The sequence below is a fragment of the Lissotriton helveticus genome, chromosome 10, assembly GCF_964261635.1.
Source record: "Lissotriton helveticus chromosome 10, aLisHel1.1, whole genome shotgun sequence".
In the NCBI taxonomy this organism is placed as follows: domain Eukaryota; kingdom Metazoa; phylum Chordata; class Amphibia; order Caudata; family Salamandridae; genus Lissotriton; species Lissotriton helveticus.
This window is the reverse complement of record NC_136071.1, coordinates 434,347,632-434,370,593: the sequence shown is the minus strand read 5'-3', so window position 1 is coordinate 434,370,593 and position 22,962 is coordinate 434,347,632. Positions and strand designations below refer to the sequence as shown.

Sequence of the window (22,962 nt, the reverse complement as noted above, 5' to 3'; positions counted from 1 at the left end):
AATAAGTGCAGACGGCATGGCCACCATACCCTGCAGCAACTGTTCTTGAGGTCTAGCTTGTGGCAGGTATTGCTGCTGCTCCATATAATATTCTTCAGAGTCTGAGTCCTGGAATTTTACTTGTAGTTGGGATGGGCTTTATACATCCCCATAACGACCCTCATCCTCATCTGAAAATCCCTCATCCAAAAGCAATGCCGGAGGTAATGTTGTCACTCTCGGAGGAGATGTAATTTCTGGTGTAATTTGGCGTCTTTTTATTGAAATTTGCACTTTCTGTATCGTTCTTGAAGGAATCGTCGATGAAGAGTGGATCGTCGACGACGATGGAATGATCGTCGTCAGTACCGTCGACGAGCTCGTCGTCAGCACCATTGTACATGTCGTCGTCGGCGGCGACACCATTGTTGGCGTCGTCGAGGTAGTCGTCATCGTCGACGACATTGTAACTGGTACCTGTAGCGTTGACGATGTCGTTGTCGAAGTAGTCGTCGGCTAAGCTCTCGTCGACGCGCCCGTGGACGGAGCTGGAATCGACGTCAGGTGAGTCTTAGATGCCGTCGTCGACGTACCTGATGTTCTCATCGATGACGGATTTTCTTCTCAGATTTCCATCATGAGGTACAAAAGCTGTTTTTTTTACCAGCTTTGGCTTGTCAGATGGGTGAGGTGAAACAGAAGGTCCATTGCTCGCCTTCTGAGTAGAAAGTACATCAGTAACGAGTCCCTCCCTCTCCTTTACACCTCGGTGAGGAGATTTTATGGGACTGGGCCTGTCAGACCTATCAGTGGTCTTTTGTAAGGCCTTAGCAGGGGGGTCAGCCGAAGTTGAAGAGGAAGACCTACCCCTCTTTCTAGACCTCCTTAAAGATGTTGCTGAGGAGGCCTCATCACTGTCACTGGATATTTCTTCCTTACGTGACTTCAGCTTCTGCAACCAGGTCAGTTAACATCCCTTGCGGTCTAACAGGGTCTTGGAAGAGAAGGTCCTACAGATCTTACAGTCAGTGGCCTTGTGGTCAGGGTACAAGCAATAAATGCAGTCCTTATGCTTTTCCTCCACATAAAACCTCTTCTTAGAACAAGTGGCACAGGTTTAAATAAAGCTTTCTTCTCCTTGTCTGACATCCTGAAAAGAACTGTAGAGAAAAAGAGATGAAATCCAAAGTTGAAGAGAAATCTGAGCAGAGCTCAGTGGAGACTCCCTTAGCACAACATGCGGTAGAAGATCTGAGGCTCTCTCATGAAGGTTCTATGGGATGAGGCTAATCTGATTGGTTGTTACATGATTTTGGTCTCTTTTGCAAAAAGAGGTGGATATGCTACAAAATGAGATGAAGCCTAGGCCTTTCTTTCTCTTTTGTACCTACTGCTATGTTTTTTATTTACCGAGGCTCCCATTCCGACAACGGGGAATGATACCAGCTATGGGAATCTATGAAAGTTCCAATACTGGAGTAACCTTGCAACCTCCGCTCGTCCTCGCCTCCCTGCAACCAGAGTGCCAGAGTGCCGCTCCAACAGAAAGTTCCCCAACGCCTCAGCGCTGCTGCCAGCTGCCGCTGCCCCAATTGGAAGACTGCAACCCCACAGACCGTCGACAGCAAACGGCCGCAGTCTCTGCAAGCAACCCCTCAGCGCAGCAGAGCGGGCAGGCAGGCAATTCCCTGCAGCGAGGCCCACAGCAGCGGCGGTGGGGCGATGGAGTGCGGAACGCAGCACAAAAGCACAACAGCACAGTTCCTCCTCCTCAGCTCCATACTCCGTTCAAATGCTCAGGAAGCCAAAACCCTTGCGGGAGGCAAGGCAGCGTCCTCCTCCTCCTCCCCCACTGGCAGCCACGAAGGTCACGGCCACGGAGGTCGGCCACGGGGAACAGCAAGACAGCAAGGCGAGGCAGTGACGGCAGCGAAGCATCCTCCTCCTCCTTCCCTCACTGGCAGCCACAGAGGTCGGCCGTGGGAGCCAGCAAGGCGCGGCTGGGATCACTGGATTCGCCGGAAAACTTGAAAACAAGGAACAGGATCAATGGCAGGGCAAAGTAAACTCAACTGAACTCAATTAATGTTTTAGAGGGTCATGACAGGAAATGGGCATTTTTAAACAAGAATTTGTGCACCAAAGCCAACAAATCAGTAACACTGACCATGTGTCTCAAGCGTCTCTTAGAGGTAGGAAGCACACTATGAAATATATTCAATGCAACGCAATATTGGCACATGCTACTCAGCACATGGAACAACCGCATTAAAGCCCAAGACAATGTGTGCGATATAGTCACCTTTACGGGATAGGGCACTATATTTTCAAACTTTTCACTCCAAAAGCGCAGACCCCACATCTGTGCATTAAGTTCGCTCATGCAGTACAGTACGCTATAACTGTCAGTTGATTTACTCTTACTGCAGACAACTAACCTTGTGCAAACGGGTCAGTTTTGTTTGGTACAGGAAGCTTTATTTTCAGTCAGTTCACTTGCATGTCGTACACAGCGCTATATCCGTGCACCATAAAGCCCCCTCATTTAGTACAAGAATATGTATCTGCAGATGGATCACGGGACAGTCATGGAATTCACTGCGCTACATCCATGCAATCAGGGCGCTATAATTTTTAAATGAGACGACCGCTTGTATATGGCACTATAACTCAGCAATCTGGACACTATCTACAGGAAGGGCTCTTAGCATATCAGCTGAAGGAATCAAACAGAAACGTAAGTACTGGGCAAGCCAAGAGTGATGCATATGAGGAAGGGGCGCACTGCTGGCCGGATCCGATGCAGAGCACGAAGGCAGGGCGTTGCTCTGTTCTGATCTCTGAAAAGTCCTCCTCAAAGAGATTTGGAAACTTTTCTGGAAGTCTAGCTGCTTTCAGCAGGGCAAACCAGCCAGTTGAATCTGACCAACAATGCAACAACACTGGCTGTGGTTCAGTGGTGGGACCATAGTAGCCTCTAGTCCTTTTGTGAAAACTTTTCAAAGTATCCACTTTTGCAATCTTGAGGGGGGGCAGAGTACACTCTAACACAAGCCAAGGGTCCACAGCCTTTTTGAGACCACTTGATGAATTAATATTCAATCCCCCAGAAGCCACCAGCAAGATTGAGGGCAAATCTAATTGGAGCAGGTTTGTTAGACTCTCTTTTGTTGCAGGCTTCTTGCAGCTTTGTTCTCCTGGAGCTTAACAGAAGACTAACCTTGGAGCCTCTTTTTCTGCTCTGGGTTCAAGTGGGAGCAAGTCCGACCTTTGGGGTTTCTCCCCAACAGGTAAAACAGTAGGATCAATCTGTCTTTCCAGTTCCAGTCCTTGGTTCACCAGGTGTAGTCATCCACCTTTTTTTTACTGGCCCAGCGGTGTTTTGAGGAAGAGATCCAAGGGTGCCAATTTTAAGCCTGCCACTATCTTGTGGGGGGGGGGGTTGTGACACCCTAACCAATAAGGGAAAATATCCCAGGGGCAACCCTACCTACCCACTTTGACATAATTTCCTGGGCGGGGGGGGCAGTAACTAAATCCTTAAAGCATGAGCGAGACTGGTCTGTGCTACATGTAACAGATAAGGAAGTATCTCCTCTGATGTAGGCACTATGAGAAGTAATTTTGATTTTTGACACAAGAAACAAAAATGCTTCCATCTGAAACCATCCTTCTATGAAGTTTGGGTTGTAATTACAAAATGTGGGACCTGAAGCATTAAAGTCAAGCAAGCCTGTTGATGGATTTGATTCTTGGATCCACCAAGAAATGCGACTCATCTTTTGAGTAATGTAAAGTATATAGTCAAAAGATTCTAAAGTTTGGATCCATTCCCTGTCCAGTTCCACTTGAAATAGTCGCATTTGAAGGTGACACAATGGTACTAAAAGAATGCATGAGGACATCATTCCTAACAGGGATTTTAATAGGTGAACTGAAAGACATTTTTCTGTGTAATATACTTGCCAAACGTATTAACCTGACTAGCCTTTCACTAGTTGCGTATGCCTAGTATATTATCAAATCTAGGGTAGCACTCAGGAACGTTATTTTTCTGGATGGCAGAAGGACTAATTTTGTGAATACAGATCAAGGGTAATTTGTTGAAAAGATTTAGACATACCTTCGTTGACTTCTTTGTAGCCTGATGAGGAGGCGCTTTTACTAATGAATAGTCTACGCAAGGAAAGACTTAGCGTCCTCTCTGTAATAGGATGCAGCTACTAGGGTGAGGCATTTTGTGAAAATATGGGGAGCGGATTTTAATCTACATAGAAGAACTCTGAAATGATAATGGCTGCTGTCTACTACTAACGTTAAGAATTTGTAATGGTTTGGGTGAATTGGAATATTAACGTAGGCATCCTGGCAATCTAATGTGGTCATATAGTTCCTGTGATTTAAAAGTTGAAGTATGTCTTGAATCATAACTATGCCAAATCTCTGTTTTAAATATTTATTTAGAGTTTAGCTTATTAAGACGAAACCAGAGTATAAACTCCTTCCTATCAGGTTGCAAGGGACTCATTTTATGGCTCGTTTGCGGAGCATGGTTAGGATTTCCAATTTCAAAAGATGGAGATGCTTTTGAGATACTCTTTGAGCTGGAGCAGGAAGCGTTCTTGAATACATTCCAATGTATGACCATGGGTAATCGGGTCTGAAAACTCAACTATCTGTTGTTATTGTTCTCCATTCTGATAGGTAATGTGAGATACATCCCCCGAGAAAAGACAGAGAAAACTGTTTTGTAACCAGCATCTTTACTCTGCCACTGCCTTCTTCCTGAGTCTTTACCCTCTGTAACCTTAATTTCTTTTCTAGGTTTACCTTGTGTAAGTTGCTAGTGAAGGTTGTCTCTGCCGGTATTGAGGCTGACACTGTTGTTGAGTAGTTTGATATGTTGGAATCCTATACGACTAATAACCTTCCCTATGAGAGAATTGCCCTCTTCCTCTTGCTCCACGAAAGGACAACCTTCTGTATTGTAGATTACTGAAAGATTTTGCTGTATCAGTTTTTATTGATTGTATTGCGTCATCAACATGCTGACCGAAAAGAGCTTCACTGTCATATGGTAGATCTAAAATCTTACTTTGTACCTCAGATCTGAAGGACGTAGCCTTCAGCCACCCTTGCCTTGTAGAACGGCTACTTCTGCTAACTGCCTGAAACCAGTGGATTCAGTGTCCATAGCACAAGCTTTTATTTCCGCCCATTCTCCTTCTTGAAGGATTTTCATTATCTCTGATCTAATCTTGTCTGGCAGATGGTCACTGTATGGTCCTTAATCTGACCACATCTGTTGGTCATAACAACCAAGTATAGCTAACCAATTAGCAGCACACACTGTGATCACTGACAGAGGAAAAACGCTTTCCAATATTATCTAGGCTCCTGCCCTCTCTATCAGGCGGCACAGAGAGAGATTGGTGCTGATGTTTTTCTTAGCGATGCTGAGCTGCCTCTGTCACCACTAAATTAGGCTTTTTTGTGCCCAATTAAGCAGACTGGCGAACTTCTGAAGCTTTACAATTTTTTTATAATTGTGACAGGACTGCTGTGATGGTTGCCAGATTCTTCTTCATTTTAATGCCTTCTTTCCCTATGTAATCCACAATTGGAATTGTTGAACTAGTTACTTACCTTTGGTAACAATATATCTGTAAGAAACATTAGTAGTGATAGGTTCCTTACCTTAGAATTACCCGCAGGCGTCAGACTGGATCCTGAAAGTTTTCGTCAGCAGTACCCCTGCGCGTCTGTAGGTGGCGTCGTGCGGCTCTGCACCAGTGGTCAGTTTCTTCCATGGCTGATGCGTAGAAACTAGGGCCCTGAAAGAGATGACCTTAACCCTAGAAATCAGTTCTCAGAACGGGGAGGATGGGTGGGGCGGTAAGGAATCTATCACTACTAATGTTTCTTACAGATATATCGTTACCGAAGGTAAGTAACTTGTTCATCTGAAAGAAACACATAGTGATAGATTTCTTACCTTAGAATAGATACCCCAGCAATACCAACCCCAGTGGTGGGTCTGCAAACCAATATTACACCAGAAAGTCCCGAAGAACAGAACGGCCAAAGAAGCCACCTCTCCGGACTTAGCTGTCCAGGCAGTAATGCTTAGTAAACCTGTGCAACGAGGCCCACGTGGCTGCCTGACAAATGTCTTGCAAAGGGACAATACGTCCCAATGCCGTAGTGGCTGCAGTTGCTCTATTGGAAGGAGCACCCAGCCCCACCGAAGGTTCTTTTTTAACCAAAGAGTAAAAGGCTTTGAAACATAAGACGACCCAGCGGGAAATAGTTCTCTTATGCACTGCCCGACCTTTCTTGGTGCCACATAGTCAACAAAGAGTTGGTCATCCACCCGGAACTGCTGTGTGCGTTTGAGATAAAATGAAAGCGCACGTTTCCGGCCCAGACGGTGGAGCCTCTCTTCCTCTCTGGAAGGATGCAGAGGCGAGGTAATAGTCTGCCCAATGTGAAAAGCTGTAACAACTTTTGGCATAAAGGAAGGACAGGACCTGAGCACAACCTTGTCCGGATGGACTGACCGAAAAGGAGGCTTACAAGAAAGAGCCTGGAGCTCACTCACGCGCCTTGGGGAGTTGAAAGCAACCAGGAAGGCAGTCTTCAAGGTCATGAGACGAAGAGGACAGTTATGAAGGGGCTCAAAAGGAGCACACATGAGATAAGTAAGAATCAGATTCAAGTCCCACTGCGGCATCACAAACGGAATAGGAGGGAAAAGGTGTGTAATGCCTTTGAGAAATCTATTACAACAGGGGACTTGAAAAGAGAAGGCTGATCAGGGAGACTGATAAACGCCAAAATGGTAGAAAGATAACCTTTAGTAGTGTCCAGAGCAGAGCCCTGTCGGGCTAAAGAGAGAAGGAAGAAAAGGACCTCAGAAAGAGGGGCAGAAAGGGAATCCACAGCCTTATGCCACAAATCTGTTCCACCTGCAGGCGTATACCACCTTAGTGGAGGGACGGCTGGCTGCCAGAATGACATCACAAACTTCAGGAGGCAAGTCGAAAGGAATCAACTGCCGCCGCTCAATCTCCATGCAAAGAGATGGAGGCTGGACAGATTCAGGTGGAGGACTGTCCCCCTGCTGCTGCGACAGAAGATCCTCCCGAAGAGGCAGTCAAATCGGAGGTTCAATGCGAATACTGAGTAGCTCAGGATACCAAACTCTTCGAGCCCAGTCCGGGGCCACATGAATGACTTGGGCCCAGTCGCGCCTGATCTTCTTCAGCACTCTGGGTAGAAGTGGTATAGGAGGAAAGGCATACAACAGACCGCAACTCCACTTGCGACGAAAAACGTCGCAGAGCTAGTGCCGACTTGGAAATTCCAACGCACAGAACTGATGACATTGGCCGTTCTCTTAGGTGGCGAATAGATCTAACCAAGGCTCTCCTCACTGTTGAAAGAGACCTTGCGCCACGTCCAAGTGAAGACTCCAATCGTGATCCATCATGCACCTGCGGCTAAGTTCGTCCGCCCTGGCATTCAAAGAACCTGCCAGGTGTTGAACCACCAGGAAAATGCCATGATCTTCCAGCCATGCCCAGAGACGCAGGGCCTTCTGACATAGAGTCCACGACCCCACCCCGCCTTGCTTGTTGCAGGACCTCATGGCGGTAGTGTTGTCGGTGAATACCTGCACTACTCTCCCCTTGACAGAAGGAAGGAATGCCTTCATCACAAGTCGGATCGCCTGAAGCTCCAGAAGGTTGATATGGAGCTTGGACTCCGATAGAAACCAGAGGCCTCTGATCTCCGCCTCTCCCATGTGGCCGCCCATCCCAGGAGGGACGCATCCGTCACTACTGTGAACTCCGGTTGAGAGAGGGATCTGCCGTCGACCCAATGCTGGTCCGTGAGCCACCACTGCAACTGTTGTGCAGTGCCCTCCGAGATCTGGACGTGATCGGACAGGTTCGCATGATGCTGCGCCCACTGGAACTTCAGGTCCCACTGCAGAGCCCGCATATGCCATCTGGCATGATTGATCAGCAGGATGCAGGGGGCCATGAGGCCCAGCAGCCTCAGGGTTACTCTGACCGAAACCCGGGATAAGGGCTGAAAGATCAGAATCTGAGCCCGAATATCCCAGACTCGCTGTGCGAGAGGATAGACCCGAAACAGCTCAGATGAAGAGGAGCTTCTGAGAGGGAATCAGGTGCAACTTCGGCACATTGATGGAGAATCTCAGGTGCAACTTTGGCACATTGATGGAGAATCCCAGCAAATGCAGGAGGTCTGCCGTAGTCTGGAGGTGGGAGAGGACTGTCTGGGGCGAGCCAGCCAACAACAACCAGTCGTTGAGACTGAAACCCCTGATCTGCGCAGATGAGCTGCGACCACCACCATCACTTTCGTGAACTACCGAGGGGCGCTGGTAAGGCCAAAAGGGAGCACGGTGAACTGAAAGTGCTTGTGGCCTACCGTAAACCGCAGGTAACTCCGGTGGGCTCGCAGGACTGGGATGTGGAAGTAAGCATCCTGCAAGTCCAGCACCACCATCCAGTCTTGTGGGTCGAGAGCAGACAAGACCTGAGCCAAAGTGAGTATCTTGAACTTCTCTTTGTGGAGGAAGCGATTGACATTCCGAAGATCTAAGATAGGACGCAGGCCCTTGTCCTTCTTTGGCACCAGAAAGTAGTGGAAATAGCAACCACAAACTACTTTTGGCATCGGAACGTGCTTGATGGCCCCTTTGGCCAAGAGAGTCACAACTTCCTGCTGAAGACGCACCAAGTGATCCCCCGACATGCGGTGGTATTGAGGTGGCATGGCTGGAGGATTAGTCTTGAAGGGGAGGGAGTAGCCCCATCAGACTATTTCTAAAACTCACCTGTCCGATGTGATGGTGCGCAAGTGGGGGAGGTGATGGCGAAGCCTGCCGCCCATTGGCGTCTGATGAGCCTGAAAGCTCAGACTAGGAAGGTTTGGAGGCAGTGGTGGCCGCGGTGGAGGTGGACTGACCGGCCCGCTGGCCCCTTGGTCCGCCACAGCGGAGCCACGTCCTCGCTGGGATGGTTGCTGCGCAGGCTTGTGGCTCTGTTGCGAACGCTGTGGGGTGCCCCTTCAGGTGCCACAAAAGGAGCGAAAAGCAGCAGGCAGAGAAGGGCGGACTGCGGAGAGTCCCAATGACTTGGCCGTAGCCCGTGAGTCCTTAAACCGCCCCAACTCATTGTCTGCTTTGTTGCCGAAGAGGCGACGGCCATCAAAGGGCGCATGTCCATAAGTGTGTTTTGGATATCCCCGAGAATCCAGTTGTCCTCATCCAGGCCTGGTGTTGAACCGCCACCGTTGTTGCAATCGATCTGCCCAGTGAGTCGGCGGTGTCTATGCCACAACAAATCATGAACTTAGGCGCGTCTCTCCCCTCTGCAACAGCCTGGGAGAGAGCTGTCCGGGGCTCCTCCGTACACTGAGGCAGCACTTGTGCCATCGTATCCCAGAGAGAGTGGGAATAACGGCCCAAGAGGCATGCAGTGTTCACGGACCGCAGGGCAGAACTGGAGGAAGAAAAGATTTTTTTTCCAAACTGATCCAGTTTCTTGGATTCCCTATCCGGTGGTGCAGAAGGGAAGGCAGTCGGGCAAGCAGAGGCTTGGACAAGCAAGCTGTCAGGAGTGGGGTGTTGGGAGAGGAAAATGGGGTCACCCGGAGCCGGGCGATGGCGTTGGGCCACGTTCCTATCCACAGGAGCCCCTGTGGTGGGCCTGGACCAAGTGCCCAAAAGAAAGTCAGAAAGTGCTTCGTTGAAGGGAAGCAGCGGCTCCGCAGAAGTAGCTGTTGGCTGAAGCACTTCTGTCAGGAGGTTAGTCCTGACAGCCACAGTAGGGAGCATGAGGTGCAGGCCCTCGGCCGCCCTACGCAATACCAAGGCATAACTAGAGCCCTCCTCCATAGACACAGTAGGAGGAGACAGCATGCCAACATCTGGTGAGGTATAAAGACCACTGGCGTCCCCCCAACTCCTCTGCCCAGTCTTTGTCATGTTTATGATATCCGCGGCCCTCTGTAGGCTCTTCACGTCCTGAGAACGGCAACAAAGGCACCAAAGACTACATTTCCCGGCATGCCCGGGATCACGTTGCGTGGTTGACGTATATCACGCAAGACGCGGAAGTAAAGGGCGTACCAAAGACGCCGACTTCGCCGATTATTCCTGCTAGGATACGAAGATGGTTGGTATCGAGCCGGTCGGGTAAGATACAGCTTTGTTCTTATTTGAGGAAACCTCCAGTGTCCCGTTCTGGGTTGGACACTTCCCGCACTTGCACTGAGCGGAGAACGCCTCCGTGACTGCTCGTGGGCCATTTCGTACTATGGCCAGCAAACTCCCTGTTGGAGGAGACGCATAACGTTCGTCTCATTGCAGGGAGATACCTGAGCCAAATCACTATCGGGTGTTGAACTTCATGCTTTAGGAAGTCGGGGCTCGAACTATTTTCATTAGTGTATTGTGCAAAGTCAAAGACTGGAACGTCTAAGAAGCATTAGCCGTTCGTGAACCAAGGAATCTACCGGTTCCATTGTGTTGATATCCCTTGTGTATACTGGGACTGATGTGAAGTCTGCTATTATTTTGCATACCTAATTTTCATCCCAACACAGGAGAAGAGAGACAGGGGTTAAAGTCTGAGGGGGTGTTGTGCCAACAAGATTGAGAACAAACACTGTTAGGTATGCATGAGTATTGTGTGTATGATTCTTTCATCCATTGGGGAACATGAATTATATGTTTGATGTTGTGTATCCCTTAGACGTTGGTGACAACACTCTAGCAACGCCCCGAATCTCTTCCCCCTAGGATTCAGGCCCAACGTATTTTCCTTTACAGGTAGGGGTAATTCCATACAGCGTACAGAAGGAAAAGAAAGGGTTTAGAAATGTGTCTATGGGTGCGGGAGGGTACCTTCTAACTGTCTGTCGATCTCATTTCAGTTCTCCCTCCCCGCTGTCCCCTTCCTTTCCCTCCCCGGCGGGACTGTCCTAGTCGCCTGGGTGTATACTTCAGGCTCTGGGGGAGTTGCGTAGGGGAGGTTATAGGTCATTCAGCACAGCCCCGAAGAAGTAGAGAAGACGGAGCCTGACAGTCCTGTTCAGACTCGCAAGCAGCTGCAAGAGGGTCCTCAGACCCCTCCCAGTCCACCTCTTCCTCCTCAGGCTGGTGTGCAGGCCGAAAATAAGGCGTAAGGACAGAAATCCATGAGCAGCAGCGAAAACGGCATCGAGCAACGCCGGGCCGACTCCGCGTCCACTTCCGGGCTGAAACTGGGGTCGATGTTGTTACGAGGAGCGGGCAACGTCAAAAGAGAAGCCGGCGGGGTCGACATCGGTGGAGGTGTTATAAGGTCAACCAGCGTCCAGGCCTGGATCCAGGGGGGGGCCTGCGTCGCCGGGCCGGAGCCAATGGCGGGGAAAGACGAAGACCCCACTCGGGACCGCGGGGCTAAAAGACGCACCGGCAGGACCCGACGGCCCAAAGAGGCGAGCCATGGCCAACAGGAATTCCTGTTCTGGGCCGGAGTCGCCGACGAACCTGGAAAGGGCGGGTAGGCCGGCGGCGACTGCACAGGCTCCGCCGGAGCCGCGGGGAGGCACCACCCGCATCCTCAGCCGCGTTGCGCAACCGGCGAGGGGAAGTCGGAGAGCGATGTCGTTTCTTCGACTTCTTGTGCTTCGCCTTACCTGACCCAGAGTGTGAAATCTTTGCTCCCGAAGACCGATGGTGATGACTCCGCGCACGGTCCCTCGACCTCCGACGGGACCGGGAACTCGAACGGCACGGAGCCAGCTGCCGGGCTTCCAGCAAATTTCGGGACCGCTCCTGCAAAGTCTTCGGCGCCATAGCCCGGCAGTCGGGGTACGACTTGAGGTCGTGGTCACACCCCAGGCAGAAAAGACACACTCGGTGCGGGTCTGTCACCGACATCATACTTTGACAGTCCTCGCAGGACTTAAAACCGGGCATCTTAACTGCACCTTAGGAGTCTAATTCAATGAAAAAATAGAGACAATAAGCCTCAAAAAGTTAGTCAAAAATTGACTCGGGGTTCCTGCTCTTCCTGGTTCTGCGCTTGCTGGCGTGGAAAAAAAAAGAATGGACATCAGCGCGTGTGGGCGGCGACTAAGTAGAGCCCGCCACGTCATCTCGGCGACCACGACGCCAACGACGGACGCGGAGCCACACGACGCCACCTACCAGGGGGACTGCGAAAACTTTCCGGATCCAGTATGACCCCTGCGGGTAATTCTAAGGTAAGGAATCTATCACTATGTGTTTCTTTCAGATATAACTGTTTTGTGAAAGCTTTCTCTGAAATCATATAAGAAGCAGTATGATTGCTTGGGGGTCATTGGCAATTCAAACCTTTTTACTGCTCTTTCTAAAAGGTTATGAACCCCCCTTATATCCACTGGTGGAGAATCTACAGGTTGCTGGTGATGGAATAGGAATGTAATAGTCATCCCATTCAGCAGCAACATCTTGCCTTTCTCTCACTTCTTCCTCTCACTCTCTTCATCCGTAGACACAGTATCGCCTTCTGGAAAAACTTTAGATTGTGGTGTGTGCTGTTGAGAAGTAGATGACTGTAAATAAAGTTTTTTGTGGTGTTGATGGGTGTACTTGCGGAGATTGAGAGCTTGCTTAGGTGAAGCTGTTGCCAAAGGAGCTGGTGATGTTTTGTAATTATCCATACGGACGAGTCTTAAGTCTGTGACTAATGCTTTTGGCAAACACAACATGTCCTCTTAATATTGTTGTTGTGAATTGGATTGATACTCATCCGTATATTGTACTTCTTGTACCTCTGGATGAGATGAGCAATATTCTTCTCCATTGTAGTCACCCCTTTCCTCATAATCTTGTTGGTATTTGAAGCCTAGTTCTGATAGACTATATACTGCACCAAACGGCCCATCATCGTCAAGGAGTCATACTCATCAAAAAAACGATTAGGGGGTAATGGTGATACCTTACTTGAAGCTGTATGGTCAGGAATCAACGAAATAAAGAGATTTTCTTTTCTACCCCCCCCCCCACCCCTCCCCCCAATGGTGTCATTGACTACATAATCGACGACGTAGTGGACGAGGTTCTTATAGGTTATGTCTTTGACGGTGCTGTCAGTTTTGTTGCCAACGGTGTCAACTCCATAGTCACTACCTGTACCATCGATAGCATAGTCACCGCTGACTGCTGTTGTCGACAATATGGCTGTAGTTGTCGGTGAACTGATAGTAATTACTGTTGTCACTAGTATCATAGTGAAGAACAAGTTACTTACCTTCGGTAACGCTTTTTCTGGTAGATACAGTATCTGCCTGTGGATTCCTCACCTTGTGAATATCCCCCTTGCGTCAGCAGCATTCAGAAATTATTTTCGTATCTTTGCGCCTACGTGGACTTGGACGTCATAGAGACACGGCATCGCTCGCGACTCCGCTGACGTCACCGACGCCCATAATAGGCCCACGCCGGCGTGATGACATCATTTCCGCCCTTTTTTCCGTGCCTTCGAGGCACACGGACAGACCAATGACATTGGATAGTATACACAGTACACAATAGTCAAGGTAAAACACACAGTGTAAAATAATTATAAGAAAACGTCTGAAATAACACATTTTCCTTGACCATAAAATAAATACAACACAGATTCTCCAGTATAGAAGTGCGGACAGTGGGGAGGCGGGTGGGTCAGTGAGGAATCCACAGGCAGATACTGTATCTACCAGAAAAAGCGTTACCGAAGGTAAGTTACTTGTTCTTCTGATAGATACATCTGCCGTGTGGATTCCTCACCTTGCGAATAGAGTCCCACAGCAGTCCCCACTCCCGGAGGAGGGTGTCCACTCTTCTAAACCAGGAAATCCTGGAGGACAGAGCGCGCAAAGTGGCCGTCCCTCCTCACTTCGGAATCCAAGCAGTAATGCTTTGCGAAAGTGTGGAGGGAAGACCAAGTTGCCGCCCTACAAATATCCTCTACAGGAACACCTCTAGCCAATGCCGAGGTCGAAGATTTAGCTCTTGTAGAATGAGCCCTTATACCCTCTGGTGGTTCCTTACCGGCCAAAGAGTAGCAGATCTTTATACAGAGGACGATCCATCTTGACAAAGTTCTTTTATGGGCCGCTCTTCCTCTTTTGCAGCCAGCAAACCCAATGAAGAGCTGGTCATCCAACCGACAGTCCTTAGTTCTGTCCAGGTAAAAGGACACCGCCCTCTTGGGGTCCAGACGGTGTAATCTCTCCTCCTCCATGGAAGGGTGTGGGGGAGGATAAAAGGTAGGGAGGGTAATGGATTGACCAAGGTGGAAAGGAGTCACCACCTTTGGGAGAAAAGCAGCCCTGGTCCTAAGAACCATTCGATCAGCATGAATGGTCAAGAAAGGGGGCTTGAAACTAAGAGCTTGAAGCTCACTTACCCTCCTTGCTGAGGTTATTGCAACGAGGAAGACGGTCTTAAGAGTCAAAAGCCTCATAGGACATTTGTGAAAAGGCTCAAAGGGAGCACCCATTAAAAAGGTCAAGACAAGATTTAAGTCCCACTGAGGCACAACAAAAGGAGTAGGAGGGAACTTATTTGTGAGGCCCTTCAAAAACCTTAAAACTACAGGAGATTTAAAAAGAGAAGGCTGGTCAGGCAAGCAGAGAAATGCCGACAGCGCTGAAAGATAGCCCTTAACTGCGGCAACAGCAAGCCCTTGCTGCGCCAGAGAGAGAGCAAACTGGAGAACATCAGACAAATGGGCTCTCAAAGGGTCAATAGATTTCTCCCCACACCAAGTGACAAATTTTGACCATCTATATGAATAGATGGACTTAGTGGAGTCACGCCTGGCTGACAAGATGACATCCACCATTTCAGGCGGGAGAGAAAAGGAAATCAGGTTGCCCCGTTCAATATCCAGGCATGAAGGTGTAATGTCTGGAGGTGGGGGTGTAGAACCTGCCCCTCCATCTGAGAGAGGAGGTCTGCCCTGAGAGGGAGACGGAGCGGCTGGTGAGAGGAGAGGTGGAGAAGATCTGAGTACCACACCCTTCTTGGCCAATCCGGGGCGACCAATATGACTTGGGCCTGGTCCTGGCGAATCTTCCTCAGAACCCGAGGAATCAAGGGTATGGGAGGAAACGCGTAAAGGAGTTGATTTCCCCAACGCAACTGAAATGCATCCCCCAAGGCTCCTTGCATCGGATACTGGAGACTGCAGAACGACGGGCAATGAGCATTCCCGCGAGTAGCAAACAGGTCCACCCGAGGAGTTCCCCACAACCGAAAGATGCGGAGAACAACCTCTGGATGGAGCCTCCACTCGTGGTCGGCCGAGAACTGACGACTCAGACAGTCTGCTCGCACGTTCAGAACCCCGGCCAGATGATTTGCCATCAGACAAATCTGATGGTCCTGAACCCAAGACCAGAGCCGCAGAGCCTCTCTGCAGAGACACTGAGACCCTACTCCTCCCTGCTTGTTGATGTACCACATCGCGGTCGTGTTGTCCATCAGGACTTGCACTGACCGACCGCGAAGGGAAGGAAGGAAGGCCTTGAGCGCCAAACGTATCGCCCGCAATTCTAGAAGGTTGATGTGAAGCAACCTTTCCTCTGGAGACCAAAGACCCTTGACCTCCAGATCCCCCAGATGAGCACCCCACCCTAGAGTGGACGCATCCGTTATCACTGTGGCCACCGATGGAGACAGATGGAAAGGCTTCCCTTGTGACAGATTGCCTTCCACGCCCCCACCAAGACACATCCGCTGCAGCCTCTCTGGAGATCCTCACTGACTCCCTGAGATCTCCGTTGTGCTGATACCACTGCCTGCGGAGGCACCACTGGAGCGCCCTCATATGCCAGCGAGCATGGTCGACCAACAGAATGCATGAAGCCATCAGACCGAGCAGACGAAGGACCTTCAGGACTGGAATTACCGCTCCACTGTGAAACAAAGGAACCATTTCCTGTATGTCGCGAATCCTTTTAGGGGGAGGGAATGCTCGACATACAGCCGTGTCCAGTACGGCACCTATGAACAGGTTGCGCTGGGAGGGCACCAGGTGAGACTTGGGTACATTTATTGAAAAGCCCAAACGGTACAACAACTGAGTTGTGTCTTGCAGATGCTGGAGCACTTTCTCGGACGACTCTGCTTTGATCAGCCAGTCGTCCAAATAGGGGAATACCGGAATCCCCAACTTTCTGAGATGTGCCGCCACCACCGCCATCACCTTGGTGAAGACTTGAGGCGCAGTAGTAAGACCAAACGGAAGGACCGCAAACTGGTAGTGCTGCGATCCCACCGTAAAACGGAGATACTTCCTGTGAGACCTTAGGATTGGGATGTGAAAATACGTATCCTGCAAGTCTAGCGACACCATCCAGTCTTCTTCCAGCAACGCTTGAAGAACCTGTGCAAGGGTGAGCATCTTGAATTTCTCTTGTTTCAGATAGAGATTCAAGATCCTGAGATCCAGGATTGGACGAAGTCTGCCATCCTTCTTGGGGATCAGGAAATACAGGGAGTAGCATCCCTGACCCCTTTCCTGCTCTGGAACCACCTCTATTGCACCCTTTCTTAATAAGGTCTGTACTTCCTCCTGTAGAAGCAACAGATGTTCCTCCGTGCAATAACCTTGGCAAGGAGGGTAATTAGGAGGAAATTTCCGAAAGGGAAGGGCATACCCATTTTCTACGAGATTGAGAACCCAAAGATCTGATGTAACCGATTCCCAATCCCGTAGAAAGTAGGTAAGCCGACCCCCCCCTCTGGACCCACATGATCCTGAATGGTGGATCTAGGGCTGCTTTTCTGTGGCAGGGGGGGTTGGAGGAGGAGGAGGAGGAAGAGGCTTGACGTCCTCGAAGACGACCCCTTTGCTTCCCCCTGTATGACCTGTACAAGGTGTTCTGCTGCTGCTGCTGTTGTTGTTGCTGCTGCTGACCTTGTCTAAAGTTCCGAAAGGAAGAACGACCAAATCCTCTGAACTTTCTGGCCGATGCACCTCTAATTTGGAGTCCCAAAGACCTAGCAGTTGCCCTGCTGTCCTTAAACCTCTCCAGGGCTGTATCTGCCTTCTTGCCAAAGAGTCCTTCTCCGTCAAATGGCAGATCTAAAAGCGCTGCCTGTACATCAGTAGAAAAGTCCGGGGACTTTAACCAAGCCGATCTTCGCGTAGCAACTGCAGTACCCATAATCCGAGCCACAGAATCAGCCGTGTCAAGACCGCTTTGGATTACTTGGCGTGCCGCTGCTTGGGTGTCGGACAAAACCTCCTCGAAATCACTCCTGTTTTCCTCAGGGATCTTAGGAGCCAAAGCACGCATTGAGTCCATAAGTGCATGCACATACCTCCCCATGAGACAAGTGGCATTTGTAGACTTCAATGCCATACTTGCAGATGAAAAAGTTTTCTTGGCCACTTGATCTTGCTTTTTGGCCTCCTTGTCTCCAGGAACCTGGGGAACTGCTCTTATAGACTTCTTAGAACACGCAGCCTGAATCACCAGACTCTCTGGAGAAGCGTGAGATGTCAAGAATGCAGGGTCTTCTGGAGCAACCCTATACCTCCTAGCCACACTCTTGGATACAGCAGGTGCAGAGAGAGGCTTTTTCCATACCGCCATAATGGGCTCAGTTAAAGCCTCATTAAATGGAAGTAAAGGCTCCACAGCAGAACTCGGTGAGTGAAGAACTTCTGAAAGAAGGTTTGACTTAAATTCAACCGTTGGTAACGTCAAATTTAAAAGTCCCGCAGCCTTTCTCATCACCACATGATATGGCTGGACATCCTTTGAAGGCGCATCATGCCCTGATGGCAATTCCCACTCCGGGGAAAAATCCAGGCCACTGGCATCAGCCAGCTCTTCAAAACAATCTTCACCCAGCTCACCTTCCTCAAAGTCAGGGCTAGAGTCGGCATAACTTTGTTCCTCCAAGAGGCGTTGTGCTTCTCTCCTGGACCTCTCCTTTACACGCCTCGGCACCGGATCCACAATCGACTCCGACGGAGCCGGAACCGACGTCGGTACCGAATTCGATGGCGCAGCTGAATGCTCTCGATGTCTACTTGGAGCGGGCGAAGCTGGCATCGGAGTCGTCGACTTCGGACAAGCCGGTGATGACCTCGGCGAAGTCGGGAACTGCCACGGCGTCGATGGGGCTGGCATAAACGGCATAAACGGTGCCGGGGCATAAGAATGTGGAACACCCAAATTGAAAGCCAGAGGACCCATGGGACCCGAAGGTGCACCAGAGGGGTACCACGCCTTGAAAATACACCATACATAGCGTTCAGGAACGCTGAAGGGTCTTGGTCTGGTGCTGGAAAAGGTGGTTGAACACCCTCAGGCTGACCTCGAGGTGGGATTGAATCCGGCTCAACCACATGCGCAGATTCCTCATCTTCCACAGGGACTACTTCTTCCTCCTCTCGAGCCAGAGACGGCGCCGGAGATGGGTTGGACTCCGGAGCAGGAGAGGGTATCTGCGACCTCGAAGGCGAAGCCTCACCTTCCTGATCCGGAGTCTCCTGCGGCGGGACCACATTCGAACGAACCCTCCTGGGCCACCTCGACCTCTCACCCGAGTGACGTCGAGACTCATGCCTCCTCTTCCTGTGCTTCTTTCTTGATCTTGAAGCATGGTCCGAAGAGGACTTCGAGGCCGAACCCTCTTGAGATCGGGACCTTGACTTCGACCTCGACTTCAACTTCGTCCTCCTCGAGCGGGATCTTGAAGTCTTCTTACCCTTGTCGCCCTTTAGCTTTGCCACAAGCAGTTTAGTTTCCCTCTCCTGCAGGGCCTTCGGATTCATCTTACGACAAGATGTACATCCATCCACGTCGTGATCGGAGCTTAAGCACCAAATACAGTCCTCGTGCGGATCCGTGATGGACATCATTTTTCCGCACTCCCTGCAGGGCTTGAAACCGGTCTTTTTTGACATTGTCGCGAAACAAAGAAGCAGGAAACATAGAAAATCGAAACAAAGTCACAGTAAAGCTACTGAGATTCCCGAAACCGTTAGCGTCGACGTCGCGGAAAAAAGGGAACTGATGTCATCACGCCGGCGTGGGCCTATTATGGGCGTCGGTGACGTCAGCAGAGTCGCGAGCGATGCCGTGTCTCTATGACGTCCAAGCCCACATCGGCGCGAAGCTACGAAAAGAATTTCTGAATGTTGCTGACGCAAGGGGGATATTCACAAGGTGAGGAATCCACACGGCAGATGTATCTATCAGAAGGAGGTTTTATTTTTCATTTGAAAAGCAGCTGATTTGGTCGGTTCAGATCTTGATTTTTCTGAGGAGAATTCTTGTTTCTTATCCTTATGAGAGCATTTTTCAGCTGGACTTCGCTCTTTTCAAGAACCATGGTGGTCTTTTTTCAAAGCCTTTTTAGGATCTTGAAGCAGTTGACCTTCTGACCGCTCTCTTTTCTGAAACTTTTTAGTAGATGAAGAGGAATCCTCACTATCTTCTTCAGAAACGGTGGTCCCTTTGTTATTATGGCTTAAAAAGCTTAAATGCCAATCTCAGCTCTCTCTTTTAAATTTTGGAGGAAAATGTACAGTATATTTTACAATCCTTTACCTTGTGAAATGGGTAGAGACAGTATATGCAGTCTTTATACTGATCTTCAGAGACAATATATACAGTCCTTATGCTGATCTTCTGAGAGTATTCTATTTTTCCTCACAGGTTCCTCATCGCCTGAAAAGTCCTTTTATGACATTGTAGGGATTAAGATTTCTCGAGCAGGTGGTAGGTTGTTGGTAGTAAAAACTGTATTTTTGGTAATTCTTAAGTAATTTAGGAAAGATAAAGTTCAACTAAGTAGAGCTCAATGGAGACTCACTTCACACAATGTGCGGTAGAATATGTAAGTTAAGGATGTCTCGGAGAAGAGTGGTCTAGAAGGTGCTGCAACCTGATTGGTTGGTATATGGTTCTTTTTAAATGATAGAGATAGGTCACTAAGGTGAAACTTCTCTACACTTTCTAGGCAATGTTTAACATTGTACTGCCTTCTAGTTCTACTGTGGGACTCCCATTTCAGTGACGGAAAATAGTTAAAGCATGTGAATCTATGAAAGATCCAATACTGGAGAAATGAGGACCCCTTGCAAAATCAGTTCTGGGACAGATTTTTCCCCCACTGGGTTTGGTGCCATTCCAACTACTTAGACAATGGCAGGTCTAGGTGTGGGTTACATCTTCCTATGACGGGGGCTGCCCCTTTGAAGCTTGCACAGTTTGTGGCCACATCCCCCCAGGCTATCATGTTGGAAGGGGGTCACACCTACTACCAGCCTAGGTCTTTTGCACCCGTTCCCGAGAGCTATGTAACTTCCCAACATGCTGCCATAGGAGATTATCACAGAAAAGGGTTGCTAGAGGCTGTAGGTAGTAAAATACCAACTTTCTAAAAGTATGTACATTGAAAAAAGTAACCCCCCCCCTGTTGACATCAAAGATTTAAACTGAGAGGGAAAAATTGAAAATTCTCTCAATCCTCGCATATGAATTGCATAAAAACATTCAATGAACCAATTATATTCTTTTTATATAGTTCATTTATAAACACCATGGAACAGAGTACAGTTTTTGAATGTCAGTACAGTTCTCAAAAAGTGTTTAAAGAGAATGGCCACTCTTCAATCGTGAACTAATGTGCTTACACTAAAGTGAGGGACCGTAAGTGCAACCCAAAATAGTACAAAAACATTGATGAAATATTGAGTCAATTGTAAAAATTCAAATCATAATAAAACAGTCTAAATAATATGTTAGGACACCAGTCCACATGATTAAATTCATACACGTGGTAAAACAATGAATACAGCAGTCACAAAAACCCACTATGAATGTAGAAAATGGCTAGGAATGGACAATAAAGTAGAGGACCCAGCTGCTCATCACTCTTGCCCTCCCATCAAAGTATTCTGCAAAGATTTTAAATCCAATTTTCTTGGCCCAAATGCTGTTGACGCGTTTCGCTCCCTAAGTTTTGGAGGTCCCCTCAGGACATGGTCTTGTGTGATCATCCTGCCGAGACGCCTGCGGGTATTTGTCGCGCTTTATAAATGGCAATAAATAAATAAATAAATAAATATGTATGTGTTCGTGTGCGTGCGTGTGTGTATATACACACACACACACACACACACACACACACTTTCCCCTTAAGGACCACTAACACCTAAACGCAATGACCCTAAACATATACCCTTACCAGACAATACCCTTACCCCTTCCTAAATCCTCCCTTACCATTCAATACCCTTACTCGCCCCTAAACCCTAAAAACACCTTTGCCACCCAATACCCATAGCCACCCCTAAACCACAAAAACACCCTTACCACCCTAAACCCTTTCCCACCCCTATAAACATTCTTACCACCCAATGCCTTTACCCACTCCTAAACCCTAAAAACACACTTACAATCCAATACCCTTACCCAACCCTAAACCCTAAAATCACCCTATACCCTTACCTACTCCATAACCCTTAATACCAAGTGTGTGTATATTATATATAAAAAGCGGTTTCCCTTACCTGGTATAGACCTATATTTGTGTTGTAAAGGCATGCTAAAGACAATACGTGGTAAAGGTATTGCCTGGTAAATGATGCGTTGTAAAGGCTGTTCCCCGAGCAGCCCTGCACTCAGCGATCTTCCATGCATGCAGTTTAACGCACCCTGCACCCCTTTAAAAGTTGCACCCCAGTCTATACTGTGCACAGCGTGTACCTGCTGTATCTCATCTAGATAGTTAAACCTTCATTTTTAGTAAAAGAAAGGGCGTTTCATACCGTGACATTCCAAATACCTATTCAATCCAAAGTATTTCAGATGAAAGTTGAAGCTAGCAACAGTATTTCAATGTCAGAGAACCCTCATTGCTACTGTGACAGCTTGAGAGGTATGCGCTTAGTGCGGACAATGCGCCTCTTCACGGTGCTGCGGCTCTGGGCAGGCACGGGTGTGCATGTCTGAGGCTGAGCTGGGGGTGTTGTCTGACAGAAAGGAATGCCCGCGTGAGGAGAGCTGGAGAGGGCTTTACAGGTGTTTTCCCTCGAACTGCCAGTTAGACAGAAGAAAGTGTGTGTGGGAGACAGCTGGAGAGTCAAGAGCTCTTAAATCCTCCAACACATGGCTAACTTATCTTCACCACATCAGGGAAAACCCCAGACCAGAGGAAGGCTTCGAAATACCCACTGCTGCTTCTCCTTCCTACAAACCAATCCGTCCCCGTCACAAACAGACATTTATTTTTACCGTGCAGCAAACAATGAGCAGCATATCAGCCTATCCCTTGTGCATGTGGCACCCAAGCAGAAAATCCCACCGGAGTGTGGTGCTCCGTGCAAGAGAGCCTCACCTTCAATAATGCCCCACTTGGTCTTCCGGCCCAGCACCATCTTCCCGTTCACCTGATGCTCCTGGTCTGTTCCCACCACAGCGAAGGGGATCTTTTCCTGCAGGAGAGCAGAGTGTGCACTTAAGTCAAAGGGTCTTATGTCTGCTGATGAACCACGCCCACGTCCACCCTCATGTGCCCTCCTTCGTAGACATACAGGAGTGCGCACCCTTCGTTTTTTACTCCCCAGGGTGCTCGTTCCCATGCTGGGCTCGAGAGAGACTTCTGCGCCTCAGCAGAGGGCACAGGCCCACCCTCTCCCTCAAAGGGCTCTGTGCACGGGCTGAGCTGGATATTTATGCCTGCCAGACGTGACAGTGTAAATAAGGCAGGATGCAGGCCTGTGTGTGCCTGGCCGAGGAAGAAAGCCGTTCTATAGGTGTATGCAATCCACTGGGCCCATAGGGCAACGACATCCTACACATTTTAACTGAAGAGAAGTGGTGATGGAGGGACTGATGTTCCAAATCATTTTTTTGTACAAAAAAGGGCATTCGAATGTGAAGTTTATGAACAATAGC

At 49.0% G+C, this 22,962-nt stretch overlaps 1 protein-coding gene across 1 annotated transcript in view; it reads right to left on the bottom strand.

Annotated features, from left to right (window-relative positions):
- The window catches only part of SEPTIN12 (septin 12), a 539,550-nt gene that overhangs the window by 93,425 nt on the left and 423,163 nt on the right, over positions 1–22,962 (bottom strand). The window contains exon 10 of the mRNA XM_078662920.1: positions 22,403–22,499. Within this exon, the coding sequence (XP_078519046.1) occupies positions 22,403–22,499 (97 nt within the window). The remainder of the gene's footprint in view (positions 1–22,402; positions 22,500–22,962) is intronic.